Source organism: Pimephales promelas, chromosome 4, assembly GCF_988280905.1.
Source record: "Pimephales promelas chromosome 4, fPimPro1.hap1.1, whole genome shotgun sequence".
Taxonomy (NCBI): Eukaryota; Metazoa; Chordata; class Actinopteri; order Cypriniformes; family Leuciscidae; genus Pimephales; species Pimephales promelas.
Window position 1 is genome coordinate 6459722 of NC_142772.1, and position 20472 is coordinate 6480193.

The 20472-nt window shown below is 38.2% G+C and overlaps 1 protein-coding gene across 2 annotated transcripts in view; it reads right to left on the minus strand.

Annotated features, from left to right (window-relative positions):
- doc2b (double C2-like domains, beta) overlaps nucleotides 1-20472 on the minus strand; it is a 253043-nt gene that overhangs the window by 31065 nt on the left and 201506 nt on the right. For both annotated transcript variants that reach the window (XM_039662029.2, XM_089129888.1), the window contains exons 11-12: nucleotides 2989-3063; nucleotides 330-439 (exon numbers count right to left, since the gene is read on the minus strand). In XM_039662029.2, the coding sequence (XP_039517963.2) occupies nucleotides 330-439; nucleotides 2989-3063 (185 nt within the window). The remainder of the gene's footprint in view (nucleotides 1-329; nucleotides 440-2988; nucleotides 3064-20472) is intronic.

Below are 20472 nucleotides of genomic sequence, written 5' to 3' on the forward strand. Positions count from 1 at the left end.
AAAATAAAGTGTAAGCTGATATTAAGCATACAGTCTACTAATACTCCAATGACTGGTAGTTGATGTAGTTGTAAAGTCACTTAGTAGAATGTCTAAAGTGGACAACTGACATAAAGTGTTACCAAAATCTGTCTTTTTAGGTACTCAACCCTTTGCTAAACTCCACTAAGTCACTTCTTTATGATGGATAAGCTTTTGTCATTTCCAGTGGCAACTAAACACAAATAAGTTGAGCGTTCAGACACAAGTGTCTAATTGTAGACTTTTGCAGAGGCCTTGACATATCAAATTCACAGTAAGTAATGAATGTATAGATAGTGATTGGGTACCTGAGTGTTTTGCGAACCATATCTTCATCTGTTATTCCATAATACGTCAGGGTCTCACTCCAGACAGGGTTGAGAGTGTTGCGTAGGGTCTTGGTGCGGAGCTTATTGGCCTAGAAGAAATGATAGATTTGGTTGTAGATTAGTGGTTGTGTTCACTGCTACTCTTTAGTCTTTATTCTTAGCACAAGCTAAGAATATACCAGGCCTTCCATTTCAAAATGTCAAGCAAATCAGGGGTTTAAACTCTGTATTTAAACATGCGCCAAGTTTTGGTAACAAGGTTGCAAAATGGCAAACCAATTAATGGACAATAAAACAGCTTGTATATTTAGTTTGACTTTCCAATTATTTTATAAAGCTTGAGCACCTTCTTGCACCATCTATTGAAAAAGGAGAAAAAAAAGAGTGTCAAATACTATGTTGTACCCTGTGTTCATGTCAGGGTTTCGGTCACCTCTGTTTGGATTATATCCGGTTTGGTGACAGAGCTCTGACATTCCTGGTTTGTCATGTGTTTGTGTTTAGTCTGGTTTGTTTTGAGCACATGGCTTGTCTTGGTAATTATCTGGCCCCTTCCATCTTGTTACCTGATTATTGATTAATTTGCCCCACCAGCCTTGTTCGTTATCTTCTTTTGTTTGCTTCCTATTTAGTCCCCCTGTGTTTGCAGTCCTGGACTGGTTCATTGTCTATGTTCCATCGTATTTCTGTCTTGTTTCCCCCACAGAGAGTTTTGGTTTGTTTAATGAATATCCTGAGTTTCCTGCACACAAATCCTCGCTTCACTTTTTGACTGTCTGTGACAATTCATGGAAAATTGGAAATTTCCTCATATAACCCCCCCCCCCCCCCCCCCGAAATGGTTAAGTACATATAGGACACTATTTTAACGACCTAAGAACATGGTCTAAAGCAGTGTTTCCCAACCCTGTTCCTGGCGGCACACCAACACTGCGTGTTTTCTTTGTCTCCCTAATCAAACACACCCGATTCAACCCATCAGCTCATTAACCCACCTGATTATGAGCTGATGGGTTGAATCAGGTGTGTTTGATAAGGGAGACAAAGAATACACGCAGTGTTGGTGTGCCGCCAGGAACAGGGTTGGGAAACACTGGTCTAAAGCACTTGGAAAAATGGTTGGCGTGCCCAGCACATGGCCTAAAGGGGTATTCCCCATTCTCTTAATGAGTAATGGGTGTTTTTTGGAATAAAAATGTGCAATAAACCAATCAGAGTCGCATCTCCCATTCCCTTTAAAAGCCAGTTGTGCTCGCGTCATGGCGGACCATCTACGGGACAAAGTCTACACGCATTGTGGAGCCGCCTATAGACGCACATTACTAACGCGCTCTTTAAATAACAAAAAAATATACAATTGCCCCCATTTGTAGGCCCATGGGCGTGCAGGTGCATTGTTGGCACATTGCTATTTTGAGGGAACTGAAATAGACTGCGCCATTGACCAACTGAAACCTGGTCTAAAGTCAATGGCGCAGTCTATTTCAGTTGCCTCAAAATAGCAACGCGCTAACAACGTGCCTGAACACACCTCGTTTGAGATGGTTCTCACTGCAGAACATGAAATCCACGGGGAGTCGGATCCAGATCCAACTCCTCCCACCTTACATATACCTAAACCTACCCAGCTCCACCCCCTGATCCCTAAACCCACCCCTAAACCTACCCCAGCTCCACCCCCTGATCAAAAGAGACTGAAGTAACTTCAGCCGCACGCATTCTGCCTGTAATTTTTGTCATCAGAAGGGTCCACGCTCAATTTTTGTCCGCACGGATGGTGCAATGTCCTGTAAATGGTCAGATGTCTGGTAGAATATAAAAGAGTATCTATCAATCCATCCATTCATCAATCCATCTAAGTTTTAGGAATTTCAATTGTAAACACAAACAGACACCCTCCAGCAATTTACCTTACATCTGATGTCATTTTAAATGCGATTTTAACTATATGGATTTTGAACAGTGATAGACAGTACCTTGTGTGTACATTGTCTGTTTTAGCATGTTTTAAAGACGGTAATGACGATCATAATCTTCATTATAAGAAATCAACTATCAACATATTGCCATAAAGCTTTTACATTTGAATGAACTATTAATTAATTATATTTTTATTGATTATAATACACATTTACATTTTATAAGTAATCATATATTAATCGGAATAATTTGAAGTAATCCCGTGATCCCCTTGGAAGTTTGCAGAGACCTTCCAATGGGTCAAGGCCCCCTGGTTCAGAACCACTGCCTTAAGACATTTAAATAATATATGACATTACTTTATTCAGGACTCAAAAAGAAAGGTCCATAGTACAAAAAACATAACAACAGTTACAACAAAGCAACAAATAAATATAAAATACAAAGTTCATTAACTTTCATTCGCAATAAACAAACAGGAGCGCCAATGTCTCCACAGTCTAGATGTATACCTAACAGAGCTAAAATTACTGTGGGCTAAAGCTTGTATAATCCTGTTTTCAGACACAGAAATTCTACACATGTATCGAAAAATAAGATTTCTTATTAAGGCAGTACAGGTAGGCACACCAACATTAACAAACATCTGACAGCTACAATATAGCTACAAGCCTCCTTGGAATGTGTAAATCAATGCAATTGGTGAGCAGGCACATACCTTACTAGCTCCAGGCAGCAGGTGCAGCTTAACATAGGGATCTGACAACCCATTGTGATCCATTGGTTTGAGTCCCTGAGAGACAGAAAGAGAGAGAGAGAGAGAAAAAGTGTGACTTATGAAAAACAACCACTTTTAGACAGCCTGTGAAGTCAACAGCATAAAGCACCATGTCAGCCTGATAGATTCCACAGGTTTTAGAAATCCAATTCATGTCAAACTCTTGCTTTTTCTAACAAGACGTAGCGTTTCAAATCCGTCCAAATTAGCCAATTAGAAATGCTGGAGGTGATGTCGTGCCATGACAGCAGAGCACTCTCCTGCAGCTCTTAGCTTTCTATTAACATGCATTTTAGAAATGGCAAAAAGCTCAAGCACTTTGTGTGGACAGGGCATAAAAAGCCCAATCACCGCAGTAATATCAGACATGCAATCATCCAAAATTAGATTTGACCATTTGTGTTGGTGCCAATAACTGTATTTTTACATAAAGTTATGCTTTCTGAAATTTTGTTAATGATCAGCTCTCATAAGATTCTGCAGAGCTGGACAGTAACAGAGTACATTTGAGTACTTAAGTACATTTTTGAGGAATCTGTACTTTACTCGAGTATCATTTTTGGGGAGTACTCATGACTTTACTCAAGTACATTTACTCCACTACATTTCTATCCATAAAAAAAAAAGGGAGAAAAGAAAAATCTCGGAAACCCTCAATTTGTTGTGTCCCTCTCAAACGTGATTGGATTGTGCAGGCAACACTGATTGGGATAGCCTATAAGCAATCACCTTCAGCTTTCCCCCAAAGTCAACTCCATGGTCAGATTTATAAGAGACGAAACCATGGATGAACAATGGCAGGTCCTTCCCGGGAATGTGTCGACCCGTGGCCTCACCTCGCCAGACTATTTCAATTTTTGGAATTTTCTGAAATTTTCTTTAAAGTTAAATAAAGCAACATGGTAACAAGATAAAAATGACTTGATTTTACTTTCAATTCCTTTTACATTCTCCAAGGTATTAACATTTTTCATAACTCCATGTAGGACGTTTCTGTACATAAATGTAAGCACTGTGGCAGTAGTAATGCAATATTAAGAAAATGTGCTCTTGTACTCTTGATACTCAAGTACAGTACTTTTACTTAAGTAGAGATCTGACTGTAGTACTTTTACTTGAACTTGAGTAAAATTTGGCAAGGGGTATCTGTACTTTTACTTAAGTAATAAAGCTGTGTACTCTGTCTGCCTCTGAGATTCTGAAGTTTTTTGAACTATTTAAAGGAGTAGTTCACTTTTGCTGATAATTTACTCACCCCCATGTCATCCAAGATGTCCATGTCTTTCTTTCTTTAGTCGAAAAGAAATGAAGGTTTTTCATGAAAACATTCCATGATTTTCTCCATATAATGGACTTCACTGGTCCAAATGAGAGATTCAGTGCAGCTTCAGAAGGCTTTAAACAACACCAGATGATGAACTTTTTTATTTACTTTTGAAATGACCGATCGATTGACCGATAAGACCCTTATTCATCGTCTGGTGTTGTTTAAATCCCTTTGAAGCTGCACTGAAACTCTCATTTGGACCTTGAACCGTTTGGTGCCCAATGAAGTCCATTATATGGAGAAAAATCCTAGAATGTTTTCATCAAAAACCTTAATCTCTTTTCGACTGAAGAAAGAAAGACATGGACATCTTGGATGACATGGGGATGAGTAAATTATCAAAATATCAATACAAATCTAGAAAACACTGTCTGCTGTCAGAGAGTATGTGAGGCAAACATTAATCTCATTGAAAACCTCTGCACCACCTGACACCCATCATCTCCTCTGTTCTACTGCTTAATTACCATCTTTGTAGTGGGATTCAGTGAGGTAGCATTGGACTTCATGCTAGGGCTGTGTAGTTCTTCAGGCCCATCAATATCACAAAGGGTATTACTGAATAATGCCATATAAATTATTTTTTTTCTTCACATTCACAGTCGTATAAAAGCACTGTCTCCCAGAAAACGTGAGGGGAATGTTGTCGATTAAGGGAGGATGTTCCACACAAAGTTTGGATTTACCTTTGTGGTCTAAATGATGGTTTTCATTTTAGCGATCTGCATAATGCAACTTTGCAGCATAATTTAAGAGAAGGTTTTATCAACTTTATCAATATTCACACAGAGAGCTACTGCTGAAAGAGCTTCAGGTCTTTCCAGAGACATCTGGCATAAAATCGTATTTCTAAGTTAGTGAGAGAAAGAAAAGGAAAAATAATCAAAGGACAAACATTATCCCTTTTTACAATACTGCAAAAACAGTACATCAAAACTTGGTTACACTTTATTTTAAAGTGTCCTTACAGTGTAATTATACATTTAAGTATTGAGTAATATTCATTAATAACATGTACTTACAATAGGGTTATAGCTTCGCCGATGGTCAAACAGGTTTTGGGGTTTCACTTTATTTTACAGTGTGCACACATATATACCTAAGACTGGGTAATATAAGGTAAGAATGTACATAGGGAACAGTACTGTAAAATAAAGTGCAGTTTTGGTTAAGGGTTAGTACCACAGTAAGTACAAGTAACAAAGACACTAATATAAAGTGATTCCCAAACTTTTTATCTCATAATTTCTGTTTCTGTTTAACAAAAATAAGTAAAGTGATCTTGCAGCAGTTCCCAGCTGGTTTTCTCATTGACTCTATGGTTGTGTGCAAAGATGACCTGGAATTCACTTACAAATAAATGTATTAAAGACTATCTTTCGCCAGCATTTACATTTTTTTTCCAAGTCTGTGCATTGAACATATCACAGAAACCAAGAGCTGTTTCTCATGAAACGGTTCAGAACTTCTGGCTATTGACAATGTTTAGAAAGACCACAGAACAACAATAAATGGCTCAAACATATTTGTCTAATCTTATAAGAAAACATGTTAAAAACCAATTACAGCCTTGAGTCTGTGTGTGTTTGGTTCTCTATCAGCTTTGCACATCTGGCCACTGCAATTATTCCTCATTCATTCTCCCATTTTGCAGAGATGGACATCATGAGAGAACAGCATGTCCACCTCTAAATTCTTGGATTGAGTTGTGGACTCTGAAACAGCCAATCCAGGACATTAAAGTTGTTGTTTTTCAGTCATTCCTGTATATCTGGGTCTTGCAGACTTCATCACGTTTTCCTCTAGGATTTGCATTTTTTACCCTCTACCCGCACAAGCCTGCCAGGCATTCCCCCAGCATGATGCTGCCACCACCACCGTGCTTCACCATGGGGATGGAGCAGCATTCTGATGCGCAAAGTTCGGCTTATGCCAAATATGTCGTTTATTCAAATGGACAAACATCTCCATTTTGGTCTCATCAGACCACAGAAGCAGCTTCAGAGTCTCCGACATGCTGTGACGAGATATCATGACATTTTTATTTAATAGTGAATTTCTCTTTGACAGCCTCCCATTAAGAGCAACAGTTTAATGTGCAATCTCTACAACCTCAGCCACTGAAGCTTTTAATTAAATGCTGTTCTTTTGAACTTTCTATTCATCAAAGAATCCTGATGTATCACGGTTTCCACAAAAATATTAACCAGCACAATTGTTTTCGACATTGATGATAATGTTTCTTGAGCAGCAAATCAGCCTATTAGAATGATTTCTGAAGGATCGTGTGACACTGAAGACTATAATGTGTAATTACTAATTAATGTGTAATGATGCTAAATAAATTACATTTTCAAATGTATTAAAAGTATAAAGCAGTTATTTTGACCTCTTAACCGTCACCCCCGCCCTTTTTTTTGAATAGACATGGAAATGCACATTTCAAACTTAAATGGTTGTAATTCAAGAATGCTTTGAATAGACGTACAATTGGTCTTGTTTTAAAGAAGACATTTGGCAGATTTTTGTCGAAGTGAAATAAATTAAGAAAGTGAAACAGAAAAACAGATATAGAAGTTTGAGTTTTATGGAAATATACAATGTAAAAAAAATAATTATTGATATTTTATATAAAATATATATTTTCAAAACCTGGGCTACTCTAAAACTGCAGAAAACAAGTTGTGTTTAAAATTTTAGGTTGATATCTCCAAAAATGAGCTTTCTGTAAGATTTTGTTTCTGGGCGCAGTACCAAACTTTTTCACTAGGGCACAACCAGACTCCATTACTGGCCATATAAGGGCGGCTCCATTACCATATGTGTTTTGAGTGATCTGAACCATCATTTACATAATTTTCATACAATTTTTGAACAAAAGATCTATTATGAAGTAGTATGGGAAGTTTGGCAGATTTTGATATGAATTCAACCTCTAAGAAACACATACAAAGAACATGCATGTGCGTAATAGCTTCCTGCCATATAACAAATGGTGGATTTTTTTTTTTTTTAACATTTAAAACATTTTCAGACTTTTTTTTCTAAAATAATTAAATGGATGCAATCTTTTGAACTCTTAGCATGAAAACAAACTGAGGTTTCTACCTTTTTTTCATGATGTTCATTGCTATTTCAAAATAAAGGTCTGAACATGCTTTACGAGTATGAAAATATTCATGTTGTAAATTGATAAATTACGGCTCCTGTGTAATTTATTTTGAAAATCAGTCACGAAATATGGAAACTAGAGATTGTAAGCGTTCAAATGATATATAGTTTGTCAATATTACTTAAGGTCTTTTCTAAGATATTATTGTTTTAAAAAATAATGGCAAGCATCCCACCAGTGGGTTAAATTGTAATAAAATTTCACAATAACACAGTTCTTACTGTATTTTTATCAAATAAACATAGCCTTGGTGAACATAAACTTCTTTCAAAACCAAGTTTTGATTGGTAGTGTACAATATCTCCTACTTAATTCAGATCGCATTGCAGAGCTGAAATGAAAAAGTGTTACAGTTGATAAAATCAGGTATAAAAGCTAAATTAAGCCAAAAACAACTAAATATAAAAAGGCCTTTACTTTTTTATACACTCTGCAAATGGAAAACAGCACTGTATCAACTCTCACCATTTTCTGTAAGGTCAGAAGCAGGGCTTGACATTAACACACCTGCCAAATACGAGTGGCGTTCAGCAGTGGCGTGTAACACAGTCACTCCTACTAGCCACTATGTGCAATGTACAACAAGTGCAATGTAGAGTTGTAAAAAAAAAAAAAAAAAAAAAAAAAAAAAAAATCGATTTTTCGCTACATATCAATACTAAACTATCTGAAACGCTTGCAATACTCATTTTCCACAGAATAGTTAAACGATACCAGCTGCGCTTTCTTGCTCTCTCATTTCTCCAACAAACCCGCCTCCCCTCACTCATGTGCTCCGGATGAATATTGTTTGTTGTTGCAGGGCTTGAATTTCAGTAAGAGAGATTGCACAATGCGCATAATTTGACTAATTTCCACAGATTTTGTTCTCGCAACCAAAGTGCGCACACATAAAGCCGCCTCTCAGTGCTAAATTGAGCCATTTTCTTCTTCAGTTATATTCTAAGTGAACAGCTGAGAAAGAAAATGCATGTGTAACAGTATAATGAATCCGTGTGTCAGATCTTAAAGTGACAGCAGCCTAATATACCTGTTGCCAGTGAAAATTGTCAAAATTCTGGCCAGTGAAAATGATTGGCTAGTAACTTTGGAAAACCACTAGCCATAGTAGTGTTCATGTCAGCCAAAGTTAATGTCAAGCCCTGGTCAGAAGGCCTATTGAGTTATAGCATTTGAACCTCACAAGCTAAAACGAGCCACACACAAACTGATTTTAATTTAGATTTAGCATATTGCGAAAGTATGTCTCCATGCTTCAGTGATGCATCTCTTTTCCCAGCAAGGTTTCTCTCAGGTAGGATTCCTGGACGGCCCTCCAGACGCCGCTGTGTGCAGTCATGTGTGAGATGAGCAGACATCAGAGAGCCAGAGAAAGGGTCGGCCTCTCCAGCCTAACACACAACGGCTGTCAGAACCACAATCCTAATTAGTTATTTTCTGCTTCTGTGAGCTATACAGTGTAAACTTGTCAAAGAGGCTTGCAGGAGGTTCACACCTCTTTCTATCCACTTTTGTTTAGCTCGTGGGTGAGCGCATTAAGACATAAATAATCATTGTTGCAATTTACACAACATCAAGTCCTAAGAAATAAAACAAATGAACATGAGGGGGTGTAAGAAAAACTCTCAGTCTGACAAGTTCTGTGCATCAGCAAAGGAACATGGCAGGAGGGGTGACGGGCAAAAAAAAAGCTGTGATACTAGCATAAGTAGCATTTTTTTAGAGGTTTTAGAAAAAACTACTTTACATATAGTTTTGTAAAATGCCCCTGAAGCGATACCAAACCAACTGGGTTGGGATTTCGTCCATCACAACCAGTCTTTCATTACAGAAACAAATTAGAAAATTAGTCATTATTAATACTTATTGCAGAGACTCTCACCCCAAAGTGCACGCCATTGGTTAAGCAATAAGTTGACATGTCAGGCCACTAAAACAAACACAGTTCCCACATTCAAATATGCATACTTCTCTACAACACAGCATGCCAACCGTTAAAAAGTCAATCAAGAAATATAGTACCTTAAGGGTCTAAAGCCCTATTCGCACGGGATAAGTATTACCTGGTGACCTCTAGTCATTTGTAATAATTGCGGAGGATGTCTGTGATCTTAATCCCGTGCGAATCGGCCATGTCTGTAATTTGCAAAGTAAAAATTCCCCCGCAAATGACCTACTCTATATTTATATTGATTAGATGGAGATGAATGACGTGTATAGCAGCATGCGGTAAGGAACTTTATTCCATTTATGTCATAATATATCATACTGCTAGACCTATAACTAAAAGAAATTTCCAATCATCAGAACGCTTTATTGACGTCATATCCGGGAGATAAATCAGTAAATTTGAGTAAAATCACAGGCTTCGTTTATCCCGTGCAAACGCGCCACATGAAATTCAGATGTGGCAGGGTAATTTCTAAATCACACAAGTTCGCCAGATAATACTAATCCCGTGCGAATATGGCTTAAAGGAGTAGTTCACTTTTCAAAAAACTTTTACTGATAATTTACTCACCCCCATATCATCCAAGATGTCCATGTCTTTCTTTCTTCAGTCGAAAAGAAATTGAGGTTTTTGATGAAAACATTCCAGGATTTTCTCCATATAATGGACTTCAGTGGGAACCAAACGGTTCAAGGTCCAAAAGACACTTTCAGTACAAACTGCAAACTGTTCAAAGGGCTTTAAACGATTCCAGACGATGAATAAGGGTCTTATCAAGCGAAACGATCGGTTATTTAAAAAAAAAAAATAACAAAGTTTAAGTTTTATAAGCTCAAATGGTCGCCTTGCTCTGTTCTGTAATGCACGTTCGTGACTCTCCTGTTCGAACTCATTTATCAAAATGAACGAATCTTTTTCAGAGTCAATTCATTCGTTTAGTTCGTTGAATGAACCAAATGACTCAGAAAAAGATTAGTTCATTTTGATGAATGAGTTCGAACAGGAGAGTCACGAACATGCATCACAGAACAGGGCGAGCATTTGAGCTTAAAAAACGTAAACTTTGTTATTTTTTATTAAATCGTTTCGCTTGATAAGACCCTTATTCGTTGTCTGGAATTGTTTAAAGCCCTTTGAACAGTTTGGTTCCCACTGAAGTGCATTATATGGAGAAAATGCTGGAATGTTTTCATCAAAAACCTCAATTTCTTTTCGACTGAAGAAAGAAAGACATGGACATCTTGGATGACATGGGGGTGAGTAAATTATCAGCAAAAGTTTTTTTCAAAAGTGAACTACTCCTTTAAGGAACTAATGTGCATATTTTAGGGTTAGATTGTCTCTTTACAGGGATACTTCACTTTTTTTTGGAAATAGGCTCATTTTATCACTCCCCCAGAGTTAAACAGTTGGGTTTTACCGTTTTCAAATCCATTCAGCCGATTTTCTGATATTTAGAAGAATATCAGTAACCAGACAGTTTCTGGTCTTATTGACTTCCATAGTAGGAAAAAAATATACTATGTAAGTCAATGAGACCAGAAACTGTCCGGTTACTGATATTCTTCTAAATATCAAAAAATCGTCTTAATACATTCAAAAACTGTAAACCCCAACTGTTTAACTCTGGTGGAGTGGTAAAATGAGCCTATTTCCAAAAAAGTGGAGTATCCCTTTAAGGGTACTGCCCCAGTGACAAGCTATTGTGCCTATGAAGGTACAATTTTTTAGTACAAAACGGTGTAATATGTCCAGGAATGTATTCACCTCACACACGTGCATACCAACAGAACTCTCATCTAATTCAATACATAGGACACAATGTGCATAGCCTGGCAAAGATACAGCCAGTGTTTACATGGACTAGACATCAAACTGGTCAAAAAGATGCGTTTATCATTGAAAAAAAGTAAGAAAAAAAAAAAAAAAACCTGACACACTTCAGCTTTGACAAAAGCTTGCCAAAAAAAATGTAACTACCCTTCATGTATTTCTCTCATTCAATACCAGTCATTCACCTCTTCCAAGTTATTCCCTCCTCATTATTGTGGCTGGTGGCCCATCACAGGACGACCCGTTCGCATCGGTCTCATCAGAGCTACAAAGCACTTTTCAAAGATCCATAGGTCCGCTCGGCTCTATGTGATTGTGCGAGTATGTTTGTCTGTGTGTGCGTGCAGAGACTGCAGATGGTCGTTCTCTTTGAAGGCACTGCAGCTGAAAGAGCCTCTGAGGTCCACTCCACTATAGAAGAGGGACTGACGCAAAAATAAGGGCAAGCACAAACCTGAATCTCGCTTTCACCGTACGTATGCCACGGATCCAGTTCCAATACATCTAAAATGGTTTGATTAGGCAAACCCTTGGTGTATATATCTCCTTTTGATGGTAAGAACTGAGTTATCTTCACTCAGTGTTGCACCAGGCACTCGGTGTAATTCAGGATTTGTCTTGCGTTTCAGGGCTGCGTGACATATGGGTGTCTGGTAAACAGTATAGCCCATCTGCTCGGAGTAGATCCATAAAGAAAAACGGCCGTGTGATTTAATACTGTCCCATTCTCACTCGATATTGAAGGATACGTTAAACACAGAGAAACTAAACTCTTCATCAAAGGTCTGTCTGGTACCCGCAAGCCGATTGGAGGAGGGCGAGTGGGCGTAACCTTAATGTGCTTTTGTAATGTCCCAGCTGACCTCGACTATTCAGGATAGGCTTAAAACATGGAGGCGGAGGTCTCCTGAGAACCAAGCCAACAATAAATGTGTTATGGGGCATCCGATTGCAGCGTTGCCAGTGAATGGATGGTTGATCATAATTATGGGGAAGCAGGAGAAATGACCAGTGTGAAAGGAGATGGGCGGCATGCATCAGCGAGAGCCTGTGAAAGCCGCGTGCGCACCCACTCATTCATACCGCTTTACTTAGCGCTGCCACGCTGCCAAAAATGGCATTTCCCTTCCCATCTCACAATCAACGGCTAACTAGTCAGAAATGTTTCATCTGCCAAATTATATCTCTTTAATCGTTCGCATACACATCCTGTTGGAGAAGGTCTGCACTTAAAAAATGAAAGGGACGAGATTCTGTAAACGCGAAGGGCTGGTCGAAATCAAGCGTGTTTCACACGAGCAGATGGAGGTTCCAGCACAGATGACTCTCAATGGGTGAGAGCTGTACGGGCTCCAAATGCCGTTGAGCCACCTAGTACATAGCCATAATGCACTACGGAAAAACATTAGTATAGGCTGGAGGTGGGCCTGATAAACACAGGGGGGAGGAAGTGAGAGAATAAATGCGAGAGTAACATCTTAATAAGTAGGTTTAACACTTTCTCTTATACCAGTTTATTGTGGAGAAAGTAAATAGTTATTTGTAGGTTGACTATCTCCAAAGAGTGTACATAGAGCCTCTTATATGTTTATTTGAGTGGTGCAACGTGTCAACATCTGCCTCAAACACAAGATTTTTTTTTGTACTTCATAGCACCTATGCAACGTTTGGGCATTAAACATGCAAATTGTTGAGAAAAGCTGATCCTTCAGAAATCATTTTAATATTCTGACAGTATTATTAATATCAGTGATGAAAATCATTTTGCTGTTTAATATTTTTGTGGAAATTATGATACATTTTTTTTTCAGAATTCTTTGATGAACAGAAATTTAAAATTTTGTTTCTAATATTTTTAAAGTCCTTAAAGTTACTTTTGATCAATTGAATGCATCCATGCTGAGTTCCTGATCAAGGATGTTGAATTGCTGTGAGGGTTAGCTTACATTAAACACTACATGACAAGAGTGAAGAGCCTTAACCACACACACAGACACACACATCTATTTTTGTGAGGGCATTCATTGACACAATGCAGTCTCTAGCTCCACCCTAACCTTGCCCATCACAACTTAGTACCTAACCTGAACCCTTAAGGCCATTGCACACTGAGCCCGAAATTCACATCCGAAATTTTAAAAAAAGTAAAAAAAAAAAGAATTCAACCTCACGTTATGTCAATCACGCTTGCACACCACCTCCGAAACCTTCGTCCGTCAAAAAAAAAAAACCCAAATTCGGATAGGGTTCGATTTTCTGCATTTTTCACATCCACAGCCAGCATTTTGAAAGGTTTTTTCACTATTCGGGGCTGGGGGGAGCTCGTTCCGCACATCATTGCACATGCGCCTTTAGTTTCAGTTTTCAATTCGATCAAGTGTTTATATGTTCAATCGGATTAGAAAATGAATAAACCTCCCATTTCAATCAGATCGGAATTTCGGATCAATTAAGGTGTGATTGAGCAATTCGATAACTAATGTATTATTTGGGTACAATATAAAACCTGTAGCCTATACAGCTGTTCCGTCTGTCCAGCGCTTCTGCCAGGCCGCACGTGTGTGTGTGTGTGTCCATACATTAAACATACTGACAAGTCTCTGTTCAGAATCGATTGGTTCACGGAAATTGGTGGTCTTCTTTTTAATATGTGGCTCCAGAATCGCTAGCAAAGCATCAAACTGTTCCACTGACATTCTGAAGAAAATTTTTAATATCTCAGGAGGATAAATTCGCAACTCCTTGATAAGGAGGTGAAACTCTCCTTCCTCTCGGTGCAATTTCAGGACTGGATGGACCCAATATTTTCTCTTTCTTCTCTTTTCAACAAAATCATCCCCACTGCTTGACGAATCCATTTTGTATTTTTGTGTGTTTTTCCCCGCAAAGGTTTAATAAATACGCATCGGACTCAGCGTGCAAGGTTTCTGTGTGTGACAAATTTTTAGGCTGACGAACACGAAAAAACACATACGAAAATTTCGGATTCAGTGTGCAATGGCCTTAAAGCTACACTGTGTGATTTTTACCCCCATCTAGCGGTGAACAGGTATATGACCATCCAGTGAATATTAGTTTCTGTTCCTCTCAATTCCGATTTTGTTTTAACTCCTACGGTGGCCAATGTAGTCCAAGATTAACATGGCTTCCGGTTCGACCTCGTCCATGAGTGTTAACTCAAACGTAAACGCGAAAGGCGAAGCTTGAATTAACGGGTATGTCCCTCTTTGGCTAATGTACTTTCAAGATGGAGGGGCAACATGGCGACCGACATTAGAACCCCTTACCCGTATGTATTTCCAATGGCATATTATACTCTCACGAGAATACTTTATTACATGAACGAAGTAAATATACATTAATGAGCACATATATATTTTTTTTAAAAAACACTAAGTGTTTTTAGCTAAGAATAAACTAAAAGAGTTACACAGTGTAGCTTTAAATACCCTAAACCTCCCCTTAACCTTATAACCGTATCGCTAAAACTAAGTCTTGACAAACAGGCCTTTAAAAGGGTCTCAGAATAGCCTGGTCCCACCAGACTCACATACATTTCATTTGTACAAAGAGTCGGGCCTTGCTCCGTTGACAATGGGTAACTTCCTGGTAGGCGGGTACTCGGTTAAAGTTTAAAACTATTGGATCTGCCATAACCAATCGCTGACGTTTGGTTGTGACGTATGACTACTCAAACCACTCAAACTAGCACGACATCAATGCCATCATTTTCAGCCACTCCCTCTGTTCACTGATTGGACCGGTAAAAATTTGACCGGAGAAAAACAAAAAATACACCACAATCCCAGATTAAATTAAAATTGAGCGGAAGTACGTATGAGGGAAGAGCCAGGCTAGTCTAAGAAAGTGAGGACTGGCCAAATTGTCCTCACTTTACTCTCTTTGTCCTCACTCCGATGGTCTAAAACTCAAACTGGTCCTCACAAAGATAGTTGTACAAGTACACACACATGTTGTGTTTTCATATTTTATGGGGACTTTCCATAGACATAATGATTTTTAAACTGTACAAACTATCTTCTATCCGCTTACACTAACCCTACCCCTAAACCCACCAATCACAGAAAACGTTATGCAGTTTTACATTTTCAAAAAAACACTTAGTATAATTTATAAGCTGTTTTCCTCATGGGGATCAAAAAAGGTCCCTAAGGACAAGGATTTCAGATATTGCCATCTTTGTAGGTTTTACCAGACCACACACTTGTTTCATTATATTATAAGGACATTGCATAGATTTCCATTGACTTGATATCAGGTTAATGACATTTTATATCCCCTAACCCAAAACAAAATTCAAAACATGTTTTGGCTGATTTATAAGCATTTCTTAATTAGTGAGGACCAGTAAAATGTCCTCACTATTCGATTGTCATAATATTTCACCATATAAGTGAGGAAATTTGGCCCTCAAGTATAGCCAAACCCCTCACACAAACACACAAGCAAAACACACTATCTTTCTACCTGATTTATGGTAGTGTGCACTATATCCAGGCGGCTGCTTTGCTCCATGTCAGACCCAAAGATAAATTAATACCCACACATGGGAGTGAAAGTGCTCATAACATTCATGTCATTCTTAAGCCTTGAATATATGTATGGGGGCGAGATATGGCCACAGACATCTCTGGCCTCCTAAACTGAAGACCACATGCATATAAACACCCACCTATTCGCAAAATAACAAATGAGAGCGATGCAGCCTCATGGTGAAAAATGGCCAATCAAGAGTGAAATGTAGCTTTACATAGCAAAGAACTAGAAACAAACTAACCTGTGATAAATGCATCATTCATCATAAATACTTAATGAACAGCTATTATTTAACATTATGCTTACATCTGCTCATGGGTAAGCACTTTGTCTTAATGGAAGTGGAACAATGAGTGAGCCAACAAAAAGGAAAGATGCCAACAGTAAAGGGAGAAAATGATGTCAAATGAGTCACAGGAAGTTTTATATCTCATAAAACAGATAGAAACATGACACACAAGGAAACACACACAAAGGAGATGTCTTTACAACTAGAATTTACCAGTGTACATTATTTTCTGCTATGTAAAGATCAATGAAACTTAAAGATGTAATTATGGCTCTAATACGGTAATCGTCTTTCGCTCACTTCGGAGAATCCACTACAGCGGGTAAGTTGTTGTCAATGGAGGTTCACAATAGAGGACAGGCAGGAAATTTGCTTGGGAAGTGGAGAAGTAGTCAATAAAGAGTAACTTACCTTTTTGTATCTGGGTACAGGGAGCTACACTCCATCACAACAATTTACAGCATGCAGCCAAGCCATGCAGAGAGAGAAAAGTGTGCATGCAAGATAGAAAAGGTGGAAGAAAGAGCATAAGTTTGGAAAACAGACAACATGAAGTAAAAGATAAACAGTGAAAATACATAAAAGAGAGGAATGAGAAAGCACCCAGGAGGTTTGACCCATGTTTTTAAAGTGTAGATGTTGTAAATATAGATGTGACTCAATCTGATAGTCAGAACAACCCTAAATTTAGCTGTCATGAAGTGATGGACTGTTCAGAGGCGTTTCACAGCAAACAAACAAAAATGTAAGTGCTGTTAGATCAACCCCCAATTTTATCTTCAGAGGATGTCAGAGCAGCATCTTTGTTCTCAATAAATTCTCAGTTGGAATGTTGTACTTGGTGCCCATAATTTTCACGAGAACAGATCACATCATTTAAAACAGGAAAATCAACTGAGAGAGAAAAGTTGGAGGTGGAATATGTCAGTCAAATAAAACTGTACCACTTTCGAATGTGTACTGACTAGCACGCACGAGAGCGAGACCACGGGCCAAACAAATAATGAGAATTAATATCATTTCATTAAAAAAGTAGCATGTTAATTTGCTGCCCGGGGGTTCAATTAAGTATCCATTTATCTAGTTTAATGCTTCATTTCTGTTTAAGGAGTAAACTCTTGACAAATGCACCCAAAGAATCCAGGCATGAAAAAAACGTCTTGTTGAAGATGCGTGCATGTTTGGTGAACAAATATCTGTTAAATATAGTGGGTAAATAATATTTTAATAAATGTAATTTTATCAGTATTTATCTGTATTTTCTATTTTAATGAAACACTTTGCTTGAAAAGTGTGCTTTCTTTTAAAAAAAATGTCATTTGGTTTGACATTTTATTTAACGCAATGACATTCATACATATTCACGGTGTATGAATGAGTGAGTGAATGGGTGAATGTGAGGCAATTTTAAAGCGCTTTGGTGACCATTTGGTGACCAGTCTATGAAAGCGCTATATAAATGCAGTTCATTTACCATTTGCCATTTTATATCCATTCATTTTTAATTCCAAGCGTGCCTTGGAATAGGAATAGTTCGCCCAAAATCTTTAAATCTGCTATCATTTATTCATCCTCATGTCATTCCAAACCTGCATGACTCTTTTTTTTTCTTCATAACTCATAAATAGATATTTTGAAGAATGCTGGTAACCAAACAGTTTTGGTTCCCATTGACTTCCATTCTATTTTTGTCCATATAACGGAAGTCAGTGGAAATCGAAACTGTTTGGTTACAAACATTCTTCAAAATATACATTTCTGAGTTATGCAGAAAAAAGAAAGTCATGCAGGTTTTGTAACCAAACACTTATGGTTCCTATTGACTTGCATTGTATTTTTGTCCACATAATGGAAGTCAATGGGAACCAAAACTGTTTCCAACATTCTTCAAAATATATAAAGAAAGTCATACAGGTTAGTACTGACATGAATAAAAAGGGCGAATAAATCATGACAGAATTGCAATTTTTGGGTGGACTATCTCTTTAAATGTATGAAAGAGACACCCTTTAAATTTGTTTAAAAAAAAAATACTAACAACCACAAATCACAGGGTCAAAATGTACATAATGGAATGGTCAGAGTGTGTTCAATGCGTTCTCAGTAATGCGGTGCAGAGGTTGGTGACCTCCTCCCGTTCCAGTGATGAATTGACACAGTCCCCGCTTACATCATAGAGCGAACACTCCTGGTGAGCCTGTGACCCCTGTACATTCAGAGCTAATAAGGATGACCCTTTCGGAGCTGTCAGTTTCACCGAGAGAAAGAGCAGATCACAGACAGGTTACTTTAATTGAGTTGATGGAGGAGGACCCTGGGAAAATGGCGATGGGTGAAGCGTGCCATTGAATTGGGGTCAACCAAAAGAAGGGAGGTTTTCTTTCATTTGAAAAGGCTGCGTCTGGCAACAGTGAACGTTAAGGTCGGAGCAGATGTGTCCTTGCGTGAAACACAACATGGGCAATATGAGCACTGAAATGGATCTTGGAAGGCACCTTTGTGAGGGGTGAATGAGCGAATGGTTACATTTCTCTTTCTCATCACGTTTGTCTGTTCAGAAGGACGAACGGCCTGGCACTTATTATTCTGATAAACGACTTTGGTGGCGACTTGTAGATGATATATATGTCAGTTTATAACGGTTCCGGTTCTCAAATCTGATTGGCTGAGCGGGATTCCAAGGGTGATGATACACAGTCCAACAACACTGTTAATATTCAATCCACTTGTCTTGGTCACAACAGTCCAGATCAGAGTATGTGAGTGGTGTGCAGTAAAAGCAGAGCGGGTGCTTATAATTGTGCTTATTAGGAGTATCATGATTCATGAGCTTAGTAACATGAACTGACACCAAACACTTAAGTGAAACTTTTGGGATCTGGAAGTGTAAAAAACACATTTATTTTCTATATAGCAGAATTGATTTTTAATGATAACTTATAAACCCTTAAAGAAAGACGTGCTGTGGCCTACTAAGTTGTTAATTGATGGTATATGCTTTTGTTGAAGCCATCAGCCCAATTATTTTATGTTTAAACAAATAAACATTACCCGTGATTCTGCAAAGAAATATCTGCCAATCAAAGAATTGCGTCAACAAAATGACGGTAGAAGAGCCTTTAGCTCACGCCTTCTCAAATGAAGCACTGCAACGCGTCTGTCTCGCTACACTCTCCAACTACTTAAATATTTGTATATATTTGCATTTTTTTCAATCAACTTACTAATATATTGTTTCTATGTAATAAACATCTGCAAATCAATAGTTTTATATTTCTCCAATTTAAATTCAATTTTCATTTTCAATATTTAGGATTCAAGGACACTTAAAATAAAGTAGGAACATGTGGCAAAACAAAGTCATTTTATTTACAAGCCGTAAATTTGATTCATTCACAAAGTGATGCTAAAGTAATGTAAGCAGGAGTAATCTCCATATAAATACCAGCAGGAAAATTCCTGGTAAGGCAAATGTTTTTTTTTTTTTTTTTGTGATGGTTGGGCTCTGATTACAAATACCCCATTATCTGTATTTCTGGATGTGTAAACCCCTGTAATCCCCTGTGCGTTCTGACGGTGCGTGTCTCTGGATTGGCGCTTATCACGGAATACCAACACATTCACCCCGACACCCCACCTCGCCTCATATCCAACCACCTGCAACACTCATTCCACAAAACATTACTTTTTGTATTGATCTTCTGGTGATATCAGACACGGTCAGGTCATTCTAACCATGTTTGCCACACATGCTACTTACAGTCTGATCCTTTCAAGAACAGCCAATAGGAGCCAGATTTAAAAGACTGCAGAATCCAGCGCTGTCCGTGGCCCTGAGCTATATTCTGACCTTGCCATTTGAATTAAGTGAACTGAAAGGTTGATGACGGGTTGTTTTCAGTATAGCCCAAATCTACTGCCAAACAAGCCCAAATCAAAACACTGTTGTTCACTTACTATAAAGTACTATGTTTTTTGAAGTGATGACATGACTGTGGTAATCATTCAGTATACCACCTTTCAAAAGTTTAGGGTTGGTAAGATTAATATTTTTTTGTTAAAGAGTCAGTTCACCCAAAAATGAAAATTCTGTCAGTATTTACTCACCCTCATGTTTTTCCGTAAGACCCGTAAGACCTTCGTGCATCTTCGGAACACAAATTAATCTGAGAGCTGGATCAGTCCTCCATACTAGTCCATAGGCTTCTTGAGGGATTGAAACTTGCCGGCCTCGAAAAGTTATTCAAGACATCGTTAAAATAGTCCAAGTGACTACAGTGGCTCAATGTTAACTT